The sequence below is a fragment of the Astyanax mexicanus genome, chromosome 18 (assembly GCF_023375975.1).
Source record: "Astyanax mexicanus isolate ESR-SI-001 chromosome 18, AstMex3_surface, whole genome shotgun sequence".
NCBI classification, from domain to species: Eukaryota; Metazoa; Chordata; class Actinopteri; order Characiformes; family Acestrorhamphidae; genus Astyanax; species Astyanax mexicanus.
In genome coordinates, this window is record NC_064425.1 from 11,815,106 (window position 1) to 11,834,560 (window position 19,455).

The 19,455-nt window shown below is 38.8% G+C and overlaps 1 protein-coding gene across 1 annotated transcript in view; it reads right to left on the reverse strand.

Annotated features, from left to right (window-relative positions):
- The window catches only part of inppl1a (inositol polyphosphate phosphatase-like 1a), a 55,335-nt gene that overhangs the window by 16,172 nt on the left and 19,708 nt on the right, over window positions 1–19,455 (reverse strand). Inside the window, exons 2-14 of the mRNA XM_049467456.1 lie at window positions 16,153–16,216; window positions 13,964–14,105; window positions 13,078–13,162; window positions 10,802–10,948; window positions 10,123–10,213; window positions 8,718–8,807; window positions 8,388–8,480; window positions 6,636–6,786; window positions 5,980–6,086; window positions 5,390–5,492; window positions 4,576–4,772; window positions 4,154–4,271; window positions 472–568 (exon numbers count right to left, since the gene is read on the reverse strand). Coding sequence (XP_049323413.1) covers window positions 472–568; window positions 4,154–4,271; window positions 4,576–4,772; window positions 5,390–5,492; window positions 5,980–6,086; window positions 6,636–6,786; window positions 8,388–8,480; window positions 8,718–8,807; window positions 10,123–10,213; window positions 10,802–10,948; window positions 13,078–13,162; window positions 13,964–14,105; window positions 16,153–16,216 — 1,485 coding nt within the window. The remainder of the gene's footprint in view (window positions 1–471; window positions 569–4,153; window positions 4,272–4,575; window positions 4,773–5,389; window positions 5,493–5,979; window positions 6,087–6,635; window positions 6,787–8,387; window positions 8,481–8,717; window positions 8,808–10,122; window positions 10,214–10,801; window positions 10,949–13,077; window positions 13,163–13,963; window positions 14,106–16,152; window positions 16,217–19,455) is intronic.

Sequence of the window (19,455 nt, forward strand, 5' to 3'; positions counted from 1 at the left end):
GCCATTAAGAACAAAAGCTTAGGCAGCACCACAGTGTCCTATAGTGCGCAAACACCCCTCCCAAAAACACATTTTTCTTAAAGCCATAATGACTATAATGTTATATTAAAATGTTAATGTTGATACATTTGGGATGCACTAGGCTCCCTGTTTTAGCTGCATATATTGCTATTGTAAATTAATGTATTTTAGTAGAATGTAAATATATTAAAGTTAAAGCTTAGATGGACGTTTGTCTGGAGTTTTCTTGAGTCTCTGCGCGGATCATCTTCATACTAGGCTACATACATCTGCTATGTTCATGCTGGAGTTGTGCGCGTGACGTGTGCAGGTGTGATGGATCAAATAAACCAATAGGGTGTTGGAATAGTGTATGTTTATACTTCTAATCCAGATTCACGGATTCACAACTCCATTAAAAAGCAGTCTTTGCATCCCAGCCCAACACTCAAGCACCACATTTGATCTTACCTATGGATTTTCTCGTTTCCGGATGTCAGGTGGCAGTTAACAAAGCCAAATGATGTCCCATTAAACATGAAGGACACGCCCACTGCCCCCTTATTGCCTAAAAAAAAAAAAGAACAAAAATGATAAAAATGATATGACATATATTAAATACTTTACTATAAGATCTTCATCACGGGGCGCCAAGTGGTCCAGCAGTCTAAAGCGCTGCCACTATGAGCGAGAGGTTCGAACCTCAGAGGGAGCAAAATTGGCCCTGTTCCCCACACATAGGGTGATGCCCACAGCACAGGGCGTCTGTGAGCTGACGTACCGGAACCGAGCCACTCGAAAAAGCACTGTCCTCCGAGCAGCTCGAAAAGAAGTGGTGGCTGACTTCACATGTATCGAGGGAAGCATGTGCTAGTCTTCACCCTCCTGGTGTGTTGGGGCATCACTAGTGATAGGGGGAGTCCTAATGAGTGGGTTGGGTAATTGGACGTGTAAATTCAGGAGAAAATTTGAAATAAAATTATAAAAAAAAAAAAAAAAATCTTCATCACTAGTAAATAAAGTCAGCTGATTTACAGTATAAGCAGCTGATGGTTCTAAACTTGGCAGTACGACTAAATCAGCGGGGGTGTTGGGCATTTTTCAGGATGATAAATGGTCCTGAATGGCCGAGTGACCTGAATTCCCCTGAGCATGCAATTCATTTTTACACAAAACAGGACTGAAGTTCTAAATAAGCAGGAAGTGAAAACGTGTCATGTAACGAGTCCCATTTAGTTATAGATCTTATTTCAAAGATTTAGAAAAAGATAAGGGAAGAGTTAAACCACAATGAACCCAAATCCATCTATGCTGATAAGCGCAGTGGTACGGAGCCCTGGAGGGGTCACTAGCGGAAAAAAATTTAAAGAGCAAAATCTGTACGCAGATTACTTTTTACTGTGAAACGATGTTTGTTTGTTTTCCACCAGTGATGTTAGTCTGCATCTTACTGGAATTTCGATAGCGATTCAGGTTTTCCAATCAATTTACTTAAATTCATTGATTTTAAAGTAAATTAAGTATGTGATTGTCATTTTTAATTCACATTTATATTTTTAGAACCTAAAAGAATCTTTTAAAGAAATTATTAGGGAGGTCTTTTAGCTGGTGCTTAGCCTTTAAAGGGGCACTTAGGAGGTTGGGAGGGGTAGTTTTGGAGGGGCACTGGTTGATGTATGGGTTTAGAGGCGGGGCAGGAGGGAGAGCTGATTGGCTGAGCGGCAGTAGCAGTGTGCCTCAACATCGGTTGTAAGAAGTGCTATATAAATAAATTTGATTTAATGCATCTCTTGATTCTAATCTCTACAAACTAGCTCTAGATATTTTCGAAGTAAACAATGGAGCCCTTTTGCAAGTCACTCTGAATAAGGGCCTCTGCTATATACCCTAAATGTAAATGCAACTTATCGTATATAAGTGAAAGTATTCTCTTTTCATAAACAGCTTATAATAGTGGACACAAAAATGACACAAAACACACACCACTGCCCGACATCTCAAGAATGTCAGGATATCCTCCTCTGCACGTGTGCATACACCCAAGCGTGAGGTGTGTGTGTGTGTGTGTGTTCTATGCAGAACACACTTAGACAGTGTGAAATATTCTAATTTAGTCACAGCTCATCACTGTGAAGTGTCTTTACTGGAGTTCTGCTCTGACACAGCAGCTTTACTTCAGTAATAATTTGCTGTGGCATTGGTCCCACAATCATCTGCAACATCTCAACATTTATTTCTGTTCAGAGTTGAATTAATTTTTCCACAAGATCCTGAGTCCAATCTTTATGCTCCGTAGCAAATTGAAGTCGTTTTTTTGCTAGTTATGCTCACTGATAAGTGCTTTTCCTAAAGCTACACAGCTGTTTAGATCCAATTCCTTGAATTCCCTTCACTGTATTGTGCGTGTGGTAAAGCTCTTACTTTCACTATTAAACATATCCCAGAGTTCTAGTGATGTTTTCACTGATTACACTCAAGCAAGATTTGTTTTACCCACAATCCTTCCTATTTTCTCTGCGATATTAATGCATCCCAATAATTTGACCCTTCTGAAACAGATTAACATCTTTTCCACGACCACAGAATGTGTCTTTTCACATGGTTGTTTAACAAATGAGAAGCTACACACTGCATCAGTTAGGGTTAAATAACTAGCTACAAAACTAGTTTCGATTTTAAGATGATTTTAAGACGATTTGTTGTGCCAGTTGTTTAAATATCAAAATCAGATTCTGCCCTTTACTCATATTTTACTGAGTTTTATGTGAAACTGAACTGCTTAGTTTTCAGCCACTCTGTACTCAAATTATCTGATCTACCTTAAATAGATCATGCTTCGGATCATGCTGCCTGATTGGCTGACCTAATTTAGTGTCTAATGTCTCAAACCACAAAATGTACCCAACCTACCCATCTACACTCCTACCTAGAAACAGTATTGCTTTGTTTTAAACCCCATCCGGATGTCTGTTTTCAAATGTATGTACATGCAGTTTGGCAAGCTTTGCAAGTAATTAGTATTTAGCCTTCCATTTTCCATTTCTGGTTTTATTACAGTAACAAATGACATACAGTAAAGGCACTATTTGTAAATATAAGTAATTTTGTGAGTCTTTTACTTGTTAAATTATGCCAATGCTGCTTTGTTATGGCTGTTGTTTTTGTCTTGAAGGTGCTAGGATCATTGGTAGGTTACATGTGTATGTGCTGTAAAAAAAAGACTTAAAGCTCTTCAGTCAGAGTGCCATTATCATGCAATACTGGCCCTCCTACAGTGTCTCACAGCCAATCAGATTGGGCGTCAGAACAAACTGTGTTCTTACATATTTATATTTTCATGTCGAAGGTAATACTAAGAACATATGAAGTGTTCTAATCGGAATGCCATTTGTTGTCATTTTACTTACTGTTCATCTACTTAAATCTACTTTAACGTTCATCATTGTCAGTTTTTGACCACATAGGGCCAATATTGGTGTTAGGTTAATTTGGACCATTCTCAGCAGCACTACAGTGACACTACTTCCTGTATATGTTTGCTTGTGACATTAATACATTTGTATGAGGCACAGCAGTGTGTATGTGGTTTTAACACCCTTCCATCACCCAAAACGCTCTGTGGTCAGAAACAAACCACTAATAAAGGAACAGATAGGGTCTAATTGAAACTGACCTACAGGCTCTAACTAAACAATACAAGGGTTTCCTTGAAGTGTCCACAGAATGTACTCTAATCATCAAACGATGATTAAACGAACCAGCCATCTCCTGATCATAGTGGAGCTCTTTAGACTGCTGGATACTTCTTACTAATAAAGGTTATAGGCTAACATATTGTATAGTTGTTTATTAAATATTGTATGTCTTGTAATTTAGTTTTATTGAGGTTTTAATTTTGCATTTAGTTAGCAAAATAGATGGTCCATAAACGATCTACAGTTTATGACTGTTAAATTGTTAACTGTTTTCTGTTTTTTTAATCAATATTTTCTAAATGTTGAATTAAGATTAAGGTTTCTGGTTGGTTTTGCTGCTCGACTATATAACAAACTGATATTAAACTTAAACAATTTCTCATTTTTAAACAGCCATAACCATCATATATAATTTTTTTGTGTTTTCTGAAAAGCTTGGGTGGATAAAAAGTACTCACCCAGTGTATTGGCTATTCCTGTTTTGACGCTGGACATCCCGACGTGACTGATACGGTTCTCATGTTCCGGTTTTACCAGAACCACAATTTTTATATTCCACAGAGTCTGCACAGCCACCTAGAACCCAGAGGAACACACAGAGACTCATTACATACACAAATGCAAAAACAGGCTTTGTGCTGCTGACTGTAGTTTATGTGGAAACGTCTGACCGCATGATGAGAAACACTGCTGTCCACAGTGGAAGAAGAAAAATAATCTAACTGTAAAAAAGCTAAACTCAAACCAAGAACCAGAGGTCATTAAAACAACATACACGCACACCATAAACACAGACCACAAACACACACACACCCAAACTGTGGACCTACTACTCTTAACAGAAGTTTAGTTTGATACTTCTCAGGATCTTCTCTCTCACCGGCTTGTAGTCGATCTCAGTGTAGTCTTTCAGAGCAGCTCGCAGGTTCTCCACCCATTCTTTATCACAGACAGAGTTCTCTTGGGTTCCGAACACATAGATGTCGTGAGGAATTGTGACCGTCATCTCGTCCAGCGTTTTCCCCAAACCTCGTGATAAAAGCCATGAGCTCAACATCTTTGGAGAAGGAACACTGCCTACAGGAACGTAGAAAAGCAGCAGAGAGTAAATTAAGTACGTTTCAGAATAAAATAAAACAAAATAAAAACAATTGGTGACAAGTTTATGAATTAATCCCCTGGTAACTGAGATCCAACATTCTTAATCCTAGGAGAAGATAATTTCTGATGCATTGTGACACAGTGAGACAAAAACAAAGGGCTAACTGCTGTGGAATTTTGGTTTTGTTTGGTATTATTTGTTGCATCAATGTCTAATGACAATGAATCTTATACCATTAAAAAGCTTGTTAATTGGTTGCCACATTTTTATGTTGCCACATTTAAATGTTGCCACATTTATAAGAAACCTGCATTTGTGAAATGAGCAGCAGAGCTGAGTACCGTATTCTTCAGACTATAAGACATACTTAGAATCCTTTAATTTTCCCAAAAATCAGCTCTGCTTCTAATCCCACAAATGCAAGATCCATACAAATGTGGCTCCATTTAAAAAAAAAAAAAAAAAAAAGAAATTAACAGGCTTTCCAACAGTATAAGATTTATTACAAAAAAATAAATGATACAGCAAAGAAATACCACATCTACCCAACACAAATGTCCTTATTTTTGTGCTATATTTGTGTGGTTCTTACCCATGTTCCACGTCCCTATGAATATAGAGATCATATCAGGCTCGTCCTGGTTGGAATGCTTGTTCTTCATCAGCTGCAGGAGTTGGCAGAAAGCTTCCCTTTTCTATATAAGCGGGAGAGAGGGAGAAATTAGGATACTGAAGAGTCTGTGTGAATGTGAACACTTCATGTGTGTGCATTTCTGATGCTCAACTTAACTTAAAACTTAAAAGGTTGTGGACAACTGCTTATCCAATACTAGTGCATCTCAAAACATTAGAATATCACTGAAATGTGAAACTCATATAGATGTATTACACACATTCTATTTTAAGCGTTTATTTATTTTATTAATGATGATGATGATTATGGCTTATATATAAAATAGGTATTTACATGGATTTTGTCCCAAATAGCTGATACCACTCTTTTACTACATTAAAAAACATTGCTTGAGGTTTTTTTTTTTTAGTCCAGCCATAATTGTATTGATGATATAATGTCCTGATACTGGATAAATAAAGCAATGGGTTGGAGCACCTTGGATCGTGGATATGTTCCACTGCTTTGGCACTATTGTGTGTGTGTTTTTGTGTGTGTGAGCATCTCACTTTAGCACTCGCAAAGATGAAGTCTTTCCTCTGGCTCTTGTCCTTTTCCTTCTCAAAAACAATGCCCAACTTATTGGGCATCCTCTGGGACTTTATCAGCTGCCGAACTGCGCACAAAAAGACAAAACACACAAAAAACACTGATCTTTATTCCATAAAGTCATTTTTTCTTTACCTAGTTAAGTAGTTTACCTAGTTAAGTAGTTTTTGCCATAATATGGATTAGAACATTCCTGTATCACTGTATACCAACTCTACATCTTCACAACTTTACAACTGATGCTCTCAAACTAACATTAAGAGACAAGAAATTCAAGTAATGAACTCTTGACAAGTTCAGCACAGCTGTTAAATAAAAGCTATTCTAGGTGACTCTATCTCAAAGACTACTGAGAAAATCCAGCCAAGATGTGATCTAAGCAAGAGGTGCTAATCTGTGAAAGAATGTTAAATATAAAACATATTCTGGTTTATTAATTAATTCCATATGTTTTTCTTAATAGTTTGGACAACTTTAGTATTTATCTACAATTCAGAACATAAATATGTATAAATATAAATATATCCAAACTTTTGAAATCAGTTCAGATAACCAAAAATGTTGTGCAATACTGCATCACTATCACACGTGTTAATCAGTGTATGAATGTGCTCACTCTTGTCGTGGGTAAAGGTGGTCCAGTCCTCCTGAGAGTCCTTCATCTTCTTCATCACCACCAGCTTTCCTCCCTCTACATCTACACTGAGCGTGTGTTTCTGGCTCTTCCCGATCTTCGTTAGATCAGCCAGGTACACGTCCAGCTTTACCTGTTTGACACACACTAGCATAATCACTCAAAAAAGACATTAAGAAACTTCAATGGTAACCTATTAATCTTAGGCTAATACACTGCAGGCATTTGTATTGTTACAATATAATACATGAGCACACACAATAAATGGACAGAACAAGAACTGTTTTATCATACATGTTTAATTCTCGTCTTGTCTTGATAAAGAAGAATTTGTGCAGGTGTTACTGCATGAGACAATCCATAGTATGCTAGATCTTGCAGAAAATTATTTATGCTGCTTAATTAAGGGTGTCAATGGATAGAACACATTGTGTGTGAGGATAAGTAAAGTATCCTCACTATCATACACATCACATTAAACAAACAAACAAAAAATGTACACACACCCAAATTAAACATTAATTTGGGTGTGTGTAAATTTTTTTGTTTGTTTGTATAATGGGATGTGGGATAGTGAGGATACTTTACTTGTAATAGAGATTTTGTGGGATGTAAGGTACATTTCAGAGAACTCTGACAATAAAATTGTCTTGTCTTGTTTTTACTGGGCGGTGCTATATGAATATGAATGGGCAGATTGGATTAAATGTGTCGTTTTGTATGTATGAATATGTTTAGAGCTGTTGGTTATTGAGGTGAAAGTAATAATATAAAAGTCTGTTTGCTCAGGAAGCAACTCTGCTACACTGTCGTGCTGTAATTTACAAATGCACACAAAACCAGGTTACAATCTCTATGAATGGGGGATAGACCAAAACATTTCAAACTTCTACAACTCTGTTCCAACAAATTTAGCAATTCATAAACCATTAAAATATGTACAGTGTTACAGACAGAGATATTAGGTGGGTTTTGGGGATTATTGTTTCTATGTTTCTTTTTCTTTTTTGAGACGGGTCACTGGAAACCTGCCTGTTTTGGCTGCGCAGATGTCATCTTTTTCATTCCTACACCAGCCACACAAACCCCCTATAGTATTCGTGTTTGTGTATATTGCCATGTGGTTATAAGATCTTTCTGGTCATACTTTATGTACATACTTTATTGTACAAGCCTGATAAACAGTTTTTGGGATAAGGCTCTGTTTCTTTGGTCCCTTTTTTCTCCTTTTTTAGATATAAAGAAATTGGCTAGGCTAGGAATTGTTTTATTATTAAAACTTTTATTTTTCTTATTGGTTTAGTTTAGTTCTAGTGATGCTCACCATTTAACTGTTTTCTGTTTGTTATCTTGGACAATTAACTTGTCCCTGTAGAAAAATGCTGCTTAAAAAAAAATAAAGCATTGAAACTGGTGGCTGCTGCTCTTTTGTCTGGAGGCGGGGCGAGGGATTCTAATAGGGTATACCCAGCCTCGACAAGTCATGTGACCACTTCATCACAACATAAATAAAAAACATGAATAAGCATGAATGCTCATTTCATTTACAATTTAAACTTTTGATGATTTATGCATCTTTAACTTGCGTACCTATTCACTGTAACATACAGACATTTTGACCAGGGGTTTCCAATGGTTTGCATGCCAGTATAACATATGCATGACCCTGTGTCCTGACCAGGTGTAAAAATAAATGTGTGTGTCTTTGTGTGTGTGTGTGTGTGTGTGTCTTGCCTCGAAAGCCTGGACAGGAATGGCCTTGCTGTGGCGTGTGGATGGGGGGATGGAGGGGACAGCCACACTCATGTCCTGCAGAGCTTTCAGAGCCTAGAGAGAGAGAGAGAAAGAGATAGAGAGGAAGAGAGAGAAAATGAAAGAGAGAGAGAAAAAGAGAGAGACAGAAAGAAAGAGACAGACAGATACAGAAAGGTAAAGATATACAGATTAATGCTGCAACCAATACACTACTCATATACCCTTATCTTATCTATGTGTAAACAGTGACCTACACAGATGGCTGTGTGGTGTGAGCGAGAGAGAAACTATGTGTGTGTGTACACATACCTTTTTCTCTATGGAGGACAGCAGGTCTTTGAGAATGGCCAGTTTAGTGACCAGATGTTCCAGCTCCTGATCTCCACCCTGACTGACAGACTAAGATAGAGACAGACAGAGAGAGATACAGAGAGAGAGAGAGAGAGAGAGAGAGACAGAGAGATGGAGAGAGAGATAAAGTTTCAATGTCAATAAAGAAATAAATCAATAAAACACAGCTACATCAGGTACCATGAATGTAATGAGTTGTGAGCTTTAATACCACATCTCTCTCTCTCTCCATTACCATCTACCATTAGCAGATACAACCCATTACCCAGCTTCATTGATCATGTTTCATATTGCATGGCACCCCTATCCTCCCACCACACACACACACACACACACACACACACACACACACACACACACACACACACACACACACACACACACACACACACACACACACACACACACACACACACACACACACACACACACACACACACACACACACACACACACACACACACAATCAATTTCTTTTACTGAAGGAAGAATAGGATGTGGTCCCTCCCCATCCTCAATTCACTGCCAAAGTGTGTATGTATACACACAGACACATTTTGTGGTAATCTACAGAGTTCCTGGTGGGAAGTTATTAGGAAGAGCTCCTTTGTCTTTTTCACAAAAACAAAGAAAAAAGAAAACACTTAAATGGCAGTTTGATCTTACCACACACACACACAAGAAGTATGAGCTAACAGTTCTAAATATAAACTTGGCTCCTCCGAGTTGACGTTAGCAGTTACTGTTTCTCAGCCCAGCAGGGCAGGGAAGTTCAGTTTACTCTCAGACAGTCTGCTTTCCATTTGAGTGTGTGTGTGTGTGTGTGTGAGGGCTTGAGACTAACTTTTTGCCTAGATCAAACTGGTGGGGCTAACTTTTGCACCAGCACAAAACTTAGATTTCCTTTTTTTAATGGCTGTTCCTATAGGCAATATGTACTATGTTTATTTAAGTATGTATTATTTGTGTGTGGTTATATGTGGCTGCTGGTGGTGATGATAATACAAAAAGCCTAAATGATACATTATTAACATGATTTCAGTCCGGTGGTTTAAATCAACAAAGCACAACTACTATGTAAAAGTTGATTTTGGTTTAATTTGTACTGTTTTTTATTTTATTAATATCTTCTCTTTATCTTATGTTTTTGTCAATGAAAAGCGCAGCAACTCGCTTCCGATACATTAGCTCACAGATGCCTTGTGCTGATCGACATCACCCTAGGAGTGATGAGGTGAAAGAGTGCCATCCACCCACCCAGAGAGAGCAAGGCCAATTGTGCTGTCTCGGGACTCTGGAAGCTGATGGCAAGCTGCATGACCGGAATTCTAACCAGCGTAATAATAAATGAGACGCTACATACCTGCTGAATCATTCTGGACACCATGGAGGCACTCTGCTGATCAAAGACCTTTGAAAGGATCTCCAGGCCAGATAGGACCTTATCCACCTCGCTACAGACAGACAGACAGAGAGAGAGAGAGAGAGAGAGAGAGAGAGAGAGAGAAAGACAGAGAGAGAGAGATCAAACATGCAGAACTTGATGGCAGAGAGAATGCAGATACCAGTCACAGGAAGTGGCCAGGTGTAAACAGCAGGTTCATGCTCGATCTGTCATGTACAAAATAGGGCTGGGTGGTATAATGGTAATATTGTATACTGCAGTATCTAATAATTATTACTTTTTTCCAACTTATAACAAAACAGTGGAAAACTCTCCCAAAACCATCCACTTGACTTTGTGTGTTCTCGAATAGCACACAGCAGACTATGGTTTTTATTCACAGTTTTCATGCATCTTGGCATTATGTTATTCTCCACCAGTTATACCCACTGCTTTTGGATAACTTTATGCCACTTCTGGTGCAAATGTTCCAGCAATTCAGCTTGGTTTGATGGCTTGTAATCATCCATCTTACTCTTGATTATATTTCATATTTGAAACAAAATGCTAGATTGGATATTATAGCCTTCTGGGTTGGCATGAGTGTAGCCTGGGTGCTAATAAATGTGTGTGTGTGTGTGTGTGTGTGTGTAAGTACCCGTGAAGGCGCTTGCAGGACGACACCAGTGTTTTGTTGAGGTGTGGCAGGTTGCTGGCTCCCTGCTTCACTGCCTCCAGGTCTAAGGCATAGCTGCCCTTTAGATACTCATGAGAGATAGTGCTCAACCCATTACCTACTGGAGCACTGAGCGAGAAAGAGAAAGAGAGAGAAAGAGAGACGGAGAGAGAGAGAAACCAGGCAAAATCTTTTAGTTTTTATTATACATTTTTGCATTATTACAATCTTGCCAGGAGCCTTTTATTAGGAAGCCCAAGACAACAGATTAGCCACAATGGCTAACGGCTAACTGGCATTGCTAACTGGTTTCAGAGGTGAATTAATCTTTCATTTTTGATAACAGGCGATGCAACCAAACTCTCAAGTGTACTCCACAAGAGCTTAATCAGTGCCTTTAGGTTAAAATTATAACCTGCATAAAAGAAACTACTTCATAAAACAAAATCAGGCGGTAAAACGTAAAATAGTTAAATGCAAATAAAACAAAAAATATATATATATTCTTTGTTGTCTATACTTTACATCTCTTCATTAATACATCTAATAATCTGTCTAAGGGGCTTTTATTATGAAGAGAAATATTAAAATAACCACAAAAAGGATACATTAAACTAAACAATGGAAAATAGTATATCATAGCATATCAGTGCCCATAATTTAGTCCACATAGTTGTGAAGGTCAGGCGTCCACGTGATTTTGGACATGCAGCGTATTCACAGAGCAACTGACAAAGCAGCAAATTGCATAAGCATGAAGGCAGTAAAAAGTAAAGCGAGTCAGACCGACTGAACAGTTTGGATGGACAACGTTTGTTCTTCAGTTCGAAGCAACACTGGACCTGGACATTTTTAACCAAACATGCTAAAGTGCAGACAGAACTAGCCTGATATGGAAAATACAGTAGCAAGGGCAGTTATTAAAGGCACGGTCAGGCCACAAATGCTGACCATGTCTAAAAGCTCTGTGCTTCTACAGAGGTCTACCGACTCTCATGCTGACTGGCAACCCCAAAATCCATTCGCTGACGGCCACATCAGCAGTTCTGGTTAGTGGGTTAAAGTTTCTCTCACAGAGTGGTGAACACTGTGAAGAGCAAAGTGAGGAAAAGATGGCCTTTTCCACACTTTGACGTAAAAAGGGCTTGAATCTAAAGTATGGGCATCCTGAAGAGAGACAACTCTTTAGATGGGTATCCACAGATTTTTCAAGATGCTTAGGATCAAAGGAATGTCAAGGAGGATCATGGCAAAACCTTCAGCATGTTTACAGATGGTGTAATTTTAGCATGGAACAGATCTTGTGGCTATGTATCACTATTTGCCATTTTGGATATAAAATATGCGATTGCTTATATTTCTGTAACTAATGCTGGGTATACACGATACAATATTTTCAACAGTTTACTTTATACAAAGCTATGGCGTGATAATCACAATATAGAAATATAGTAACAAATCAAACTGTTTTATAACACTGAGCACATGTGTACTACTCCACTTGACTTGCAGTGCATTGCCTTATTGATGTTTTTTGTGTGTTTATGGATGCAGGCTATATGCTGAATAGTGAATGGCTTGTTTATTTCAGAAAGTGTTTTATATTCTTAAACCTTGTTAATTTTATTAGAGTAGAGGAAAGTCATTCAGACATCATTCTTGTAGCCTAATTTACCGATGTTTAGTCCTGTAGATCATTGTTCATAAGAGAGGTCTATGCTTCTTCAGTGTTGCAATGTTAATTTACAACATTCTCAACAGATTTCGCCTATTCAAACTGCTTGAAAATGGTTTTAAAAAGCTCAGTTTTAACACTCTACTTACTAAATAAAATGTCAGATTTAAATCGGGCTGTGTTTGGACACAGGACAGGCAATGGCTGGGCAGTCAATTCTAAAGTGCGTAGTTTGGTCTAGATCTCATAGCTTGACATCTACTATTCCTGTTAACTGCTATTTATTCATTACTTTATAAACTAAGGAAAAGGCTAAATGGCTAAGAGTTTTATGTTTTTTCCTGTTCAACCAAAATTAAAGAAGTCAGAGTAGGGTTGTGAATGATGGATTAGGAGTATTTTAGAAAACCAGACAATAACCGATGTGCAGCTGTGTGGTAAGAAACTGACCAATGATGAAGAGCTTGAGGAAGAAGCTAGTATGGCTGAACAGTCTGGATTCTAAGGGGCTCTTTATTTGACCCTGCGTGCTGAAGTTAGCAACTTGTCTGTGAGAAGCAGACACAATGTGGGAGGGGCTTACATCTCAGCAGATGTGTCTGTGTTGGTGTAGGAGGAGCCACCGGAGCCTGTACGAGGAGGGAGTGGGGGTTTGTCATCCTCTCCATCTGTAACAGAGACATAAACACATTTCTCATGTATTTCTACTGCATGTCCGTCACAACATTAACTTTCAGACAGGGACTTTGTCAAATTTCCCTTATCTCTAAACCACTAAGAGACTCAACTCATCTGAATAGGCCTTATAGTGTTTTGGAATACTGATGTAAAGAACTATACATATATGTTAAAGGGAGTCTTCTAAACAAACCCAGGAAATAATAATCGTAATCTTATTCATGATTATGATTATTAAATTTGTAATCTGGTCACAATCCGACACAGCTATCAAATACACTTCTTTTATTTGAGCTAAACTTCTGATAAGGTGCAGTTTATCAGTTTAATCTGATATATTAGCCAGATAACATACTGCTATGAACAAACGCTGCCTCTGCTGCTCCATGCTGTTTACACACTGAGCCCAGTATGTGCATTATTCACTGCTCTCTGCGCTGCACGTCCCATTGAAAACACTCCATTCGAAAGTGCAGCTGCAAATTTAATTTACCAGTAAAATAACTTAAATTATCAGATATGTTTTTTTAAAGGGCTCTTAAATGTACAGTGTAATGATTTTTTTAAATCAATCAATTGACACCACTAATCACAATACAATAATATACTGATATACTGTCCAGCTTCAATAGATTGTATAAACCTAAGCAATGGAGTACTTCTAGATGCTGGTGGGGCCATAATGGTAAAGGGTTAAATCTAGAATGTGCACATTTTTAATGAGACACAGGATTTTACGTGCTTTTCTCTCCACAGGATACAGGTGTGTGTGTGTGTGTGTGTGTGAGTACCAGAGTAGTCTCTCTCCTCAGCACTCTCCTCTCTCTCCACCGGCAGCAGCAGTGTAGTGACGAGCCCCTGGCTGGGCTGAAGGTAAAGCTGGATTAACTCCGGAAGTGTCTTAAACCTCTTCGGCTGCACACCCTGAGATGTCTACACACAAACATACACAGACACACAAAATGTTCAAAGAACAACCCATAAATATGTAATAGTCTAATCAATATGGTTTAGCACTGCTAATACAAATAAGCTGGAAATAGCATGAGAAGGTTTATGACAAAAAATATATATATAATCACACACTAACCCAGGATTTAATTAAGCTAAGTTAATAAACAAAGCATTGCAAGGACTAAGGCTAAGGCTGTACAGTACCAGTCAAAAGTTAGGACACACCTTTTCATTTAATGTTTTTCTTTATTTAACTTATTTTCTACATTTTAGATTAAATACATGATTTAATTGGGATGAGCTGGAGCTAAAGCAGCAACTATTGTTCAGCACCTCCAGGAACTCTTTTAAGATGCTGAGAAAACTATTCCAGGTGACTCTCTCTCATGAAGACACTGAGATTAAAATACCAAGAGTGTGCAGATCGGTTCTTAAAACTAAACGTGCTACTTAGAAGAATTATACTATATAAGAACTACAAAACATATTCTGGTTTGTTTAGAACAGTCTTCAATATTACATTAACAATGTAAAAAAATCATAAAGAAAATGAAGAGAGACGCACTCAAAACACACCCATGATGAATAAACAGAATTAGTATGTCTTTTGCACATTTAAAGATGAGCAAGTTGTACTTTTCCTGTCGTTATGATAGCAAAGACTCACTGAAACACATTAAAAGTTGTATGCTGCACGGTGCACGGCTCACCTACAGATCACTAAAATAGTGCTCATAGTGTATGAAGAAGTCCAGGTTGTAGTTGTATGAGCACCACATCATGTACACAAGGTGCACATAGGAAGTATGTGGATGGTAGCTTAGTGTACTAGCGTAGCAGCCAGGTAAACAGGTATGTGTACATGTAGAAAACAGGGAATGGTTGGTGGTCAGGGGTGTGTTAATCAGGTTGTGGGTGGTGCAGATGTTCTTGAGTCTGGTGGTTCTGGCTCTGATGATCCTGCATCTCTTACTTGCATAACCAGTATTAACGGGTGATGAAGTCACATGAAACCAGCGCACTGCATCTTTCTCAAGTGCTGCTAATGTGTGTGTGTGTGTGTGATAGCTCTGAGTGTGTGTGCATGTGCTGCAGAAATAGGGGTGTGTGTGTGTGTGTGTGTGTGTTATGGATATGTGGTGGGAGGATCAGTGTTCCCAGCTGTTCAGAGCTGCCACTGCAGGAGAACAAAGAGTCTCCTGTCTGTCTTTAGCCACCCTCACCCTCGCGCACTCACCCTCACACACACTTCTCACACACTGACCCTCATACCCTCTCGCACTCTGACACATATACCTTCTCGCGCATTCACCCTCACACTAACCCTCATACCCTCTCGTGCACTCGCCCTGACACACTTCTCGCACACTTACCCGCATTCACTACTTGCACACTCACCCTCACTCACACAATACTACTCACACTGACCCTACTTTCGTGCATACTCTCACCCTTATACCCTCGCACACCTACCCTGACACACTTTTCCCACTCCAACCCTCATAACCTCACACACTTCTCGCATATTCACTCCCACACACCTTGTGCACTCGCCCTCATACTCTTGGCACACATACCCTCGGGATCCTCACAGTAATACTCACACACTTCCTCTCACAAGCTAGCAGTAGTTCTCTTGTACACTTACCCTTGCACATGTACCTTCATACCCTTGTGCACTAAACCTCATACCCTCTCGAGCACTTGCCCTGACACACTTATTGCACACTTCCCTTCACTACTTGCACACTCTCCCTCACAATACTACTCGCACTGACCCTTATACCTCCTTGCACATGCGCCCTCACATCCTCTCACATCCTCTCACTCTTATACCCTCGCACACTTACCCTGACACACTTTATGCACCCTTACCCTCATACCTTCACATACTTCTCGCATACTCACACTCACTCCCACACACTTCACACACTCCTTGTGCACTCGCCCTCATACCTTTGGATCCTCACATGAATACTCACACACTTACCCTCGCACACTCGCAGTCATACCCTTGCACACTCACCTGGACTGCCAGAAAATTCTCCTCATCTGGTAGAATCCTGTAGGTATGAACATGCTTCTGATACCTAGAGAAAGACAGAGAGAATGAGAATGAAAATACTGATTATTCTACTATTTAAAAGATCTAGTGGGACATATATAGAGGGACCATGGAAGCGAGAGTGTTATCACTAAATATGGGAGATAAAAAGAGAAAGACAGAGAGAGAGAGAGAGAGAGAGAGAGAGAGAGAGAATTGATCAGTTTCTCATCACACATAAAAGCAGGTCAGAATTTAATGACCACCAGAGCTTAAACTGACCCCCTCACATTACTGCCCTCTGTAACTCTACATACCACATCTTATTTCTTATTCTTATTTCCACATCTTATGTCAAAGAGCAAGAGGGGGGGAGAGAGAGAGACAGACAGAAAGTGCGAGATATTGTGTCTGTGTGGATAAACCTGTTGATGTCAGTCACTCTTGGATATGGGTCTGGCTATTGTGCGTTCCCTTGCTCTCACATACACACCCACACACACACTGTGGTACATGCATTTGGTAGTCAAAACTTTACTGGTCTGTCTGTGTGTATGTGTTTGTGTGTGTGTGCGTGTGTATGTGCAGACTGGTTGTTAATGGAAAGCCCAGAGGAGTTAAATTAATGACATGTGCGACTCTGATCACACTAACCTACTGTTCACAGTCTCACACTGACCACACTAACCATCTGTACAACTGATGGATCCAGTGAAAATAAATCTGCATAAATTTTAAAACACACACACAACTGTGTTCTAACTCCAAACGTTACCAGTGAACCGGACAGTGCTGAGTGATACTGATCAACCATCATCAGAACAACTATGCTGTATGTGCTGTCAGACACCTTAATAACTCACCACCGCTCACTCACTCATCTCCCATTCCCAGGAGAATGAAGGACTTCATATTTACTGTAGCTTTAGATCATCTTTTTCAGCTGCCACTAAAAGCTTAAGACCACCAACCAAAAAGATTCCATGGGCCTTATTGTACACCCTGCGCAAAGCACGTGGCCATGCTGTTTGCTATCTTACTGCCTGTTACCAGTATTTTTTAACGCCTTGCGCCTGTGTTGTTAAAATAGCATTAAAGTTTAGGAACAAACTCTACAATGATGGGCGTGGTGGTCTGGAAGTGAGGTGTGTTCAGGTAAATTTCAGGTGAAAAACACAGGTGCTCCACTGACTGAAATGAACCTAGACAACAGTCAATCTTCAGAGTCCATTCCTATAGGTGCGTCCTGCACGGGCACACCCCCGCTCATTTAACACACACACGGACGAACTACAGAGCGCAAACCCGACTACTACCTCTACAATAAACAGAATAAAGAATAAAATAACATTGCTGTTCCCATAAAGGAGCTGCTGGCATACAGTCACGGTGTGAACATGCAGATCAGTATCCTCTGCTGAGACACACAAAAGCGCCGCTCTGTTACTATACAAATGCGCCAAAGTCAGAGCACACCTGCCTTTTAAAAAAATTAGAACTGGCACACTGATTGTTTTTTTTTTACATTATGCCTAAAAGACAACAATGATTAATTATGAGAATTAGTACATGCCTTTTGCACGTAGATCGATAAAATAGGGCCCTATGACTGGTAGAGTTTGTAAGATGCTCTGAGAAATAACTTGCCAAGGAAAACCAGTCAAGCACACAACATATTCAAACAAATATTTCCAGAAAAACACAAACAAAACCAACCATAACACATCAACTCATGGCTTGTAGTGTGCTTTGTTCATTAAACAAATCAGGCTGAAACACTTCATATAACTTCAGCACAAATAGGCCGAATGAAACAGCAGTAACCTGAAATTGTGTTTATTATTTTATAGATATTTCTGAGAGTAACTTTAGCTACTGGTTTGTGCAGTTAGTGTGTGAGCCAAAATATAACCAATAATCCTTACCATCTTTTCTTTTCTGAGTTTTGTGTTGGGTCTTAACTGATAAAACTGACTAAAAAACAAAAACAAAAAAAAAATGTATTAAAAATAATAAATTATGCTTTTACTGGTGCATCACATTTGAATGCACATGTGCATGAATACACACACACCCCTTGTCCAGCTGCCCTCTGCTCCATAATTAATCAGGCGTCTGTGCCACAGGGCACATCACTATGACAACCAAAACAGCAGGCCAAGAGCAGCCAGCAGCATGGACATCCCATAAAACACACAGCACACATTAGCCTTACAGGACTAACATCACCTACAACTGTAGCAGCCTTTCAGAAACACTGTATTTAAACCTGCACCGCCTTAAATTACTAAAACATATAGTGCTCCTTAAGAAATACTATAATTTATTAAAATATTTAATCCACAACAGCTTTAAAAAAATACTTCTAAATATTAAGAAACCTGCACACACGTAAATTGATCTGCAACTTATATGATTACTATATTTGATCCAAATACTTCATGATACACTACAACTAACTAAATAACACTTCCAAAACTGTAACAGCCTTAAAGGAAAACTTTACCTAAAAATGATACAAATTTAAAAAACAGTTCATTTAACACAGTCACAGGCATACATTACCGAAAATAAATTATCCTTAGGAGGAACACTTTATTTAATTTAACAGCCTAGGGAGAAATCATTCAAAACTGCAATACTGCAATACCTAAAGCAATACTTTACATAAAACTGTAACAGCCTAAAAGAGACATTTAATTAAAAACTGTAACAGACTTAAGGGGATACTTCTAATTAGTGTGATTGCAGTAATGCAATCACAGTATTGTTCTTCTTAAGTCTTATTCTTCTTATTAGTGTGATTGCAGTAATGCAATCACAGTATTGATCTTCTTAAGTCTTATTCTTCTTATTATTAGTGTGATTGCAGTAATGCAATCACAGTATTGTTCTTCTTAAGTCTTATTCTTCTTATTAGTGTGATTGCAGTATGCAATCACAGTATTGATCTTCTTAAGTCTGTTTCTTATTATTATTATTAGTGTGATTGCAGTATGCAATCACAGTATTGTTCTTCTTAAGTCTTATTCTTCTTCTTCTTCTTATTATTATTATTATTCCACCTGTTTTTTGTCCGGTTAACTAGTGCCGCAGTTTTCGAGATATCGACTTCGTTCAAAAGACAAAACGTGCGTCCTTATCGGGAATGGTGGGCTTGTATACAGCTTTCCGATCGGACTTACGTTTTTCGTAAAAACTTCGTAAGTGTGCGATTTTTTGCCCATTGAAAATGAATGGGCAGAACTTTGCACGGCCGTGTACGTCACAATTTTTGAGATACGA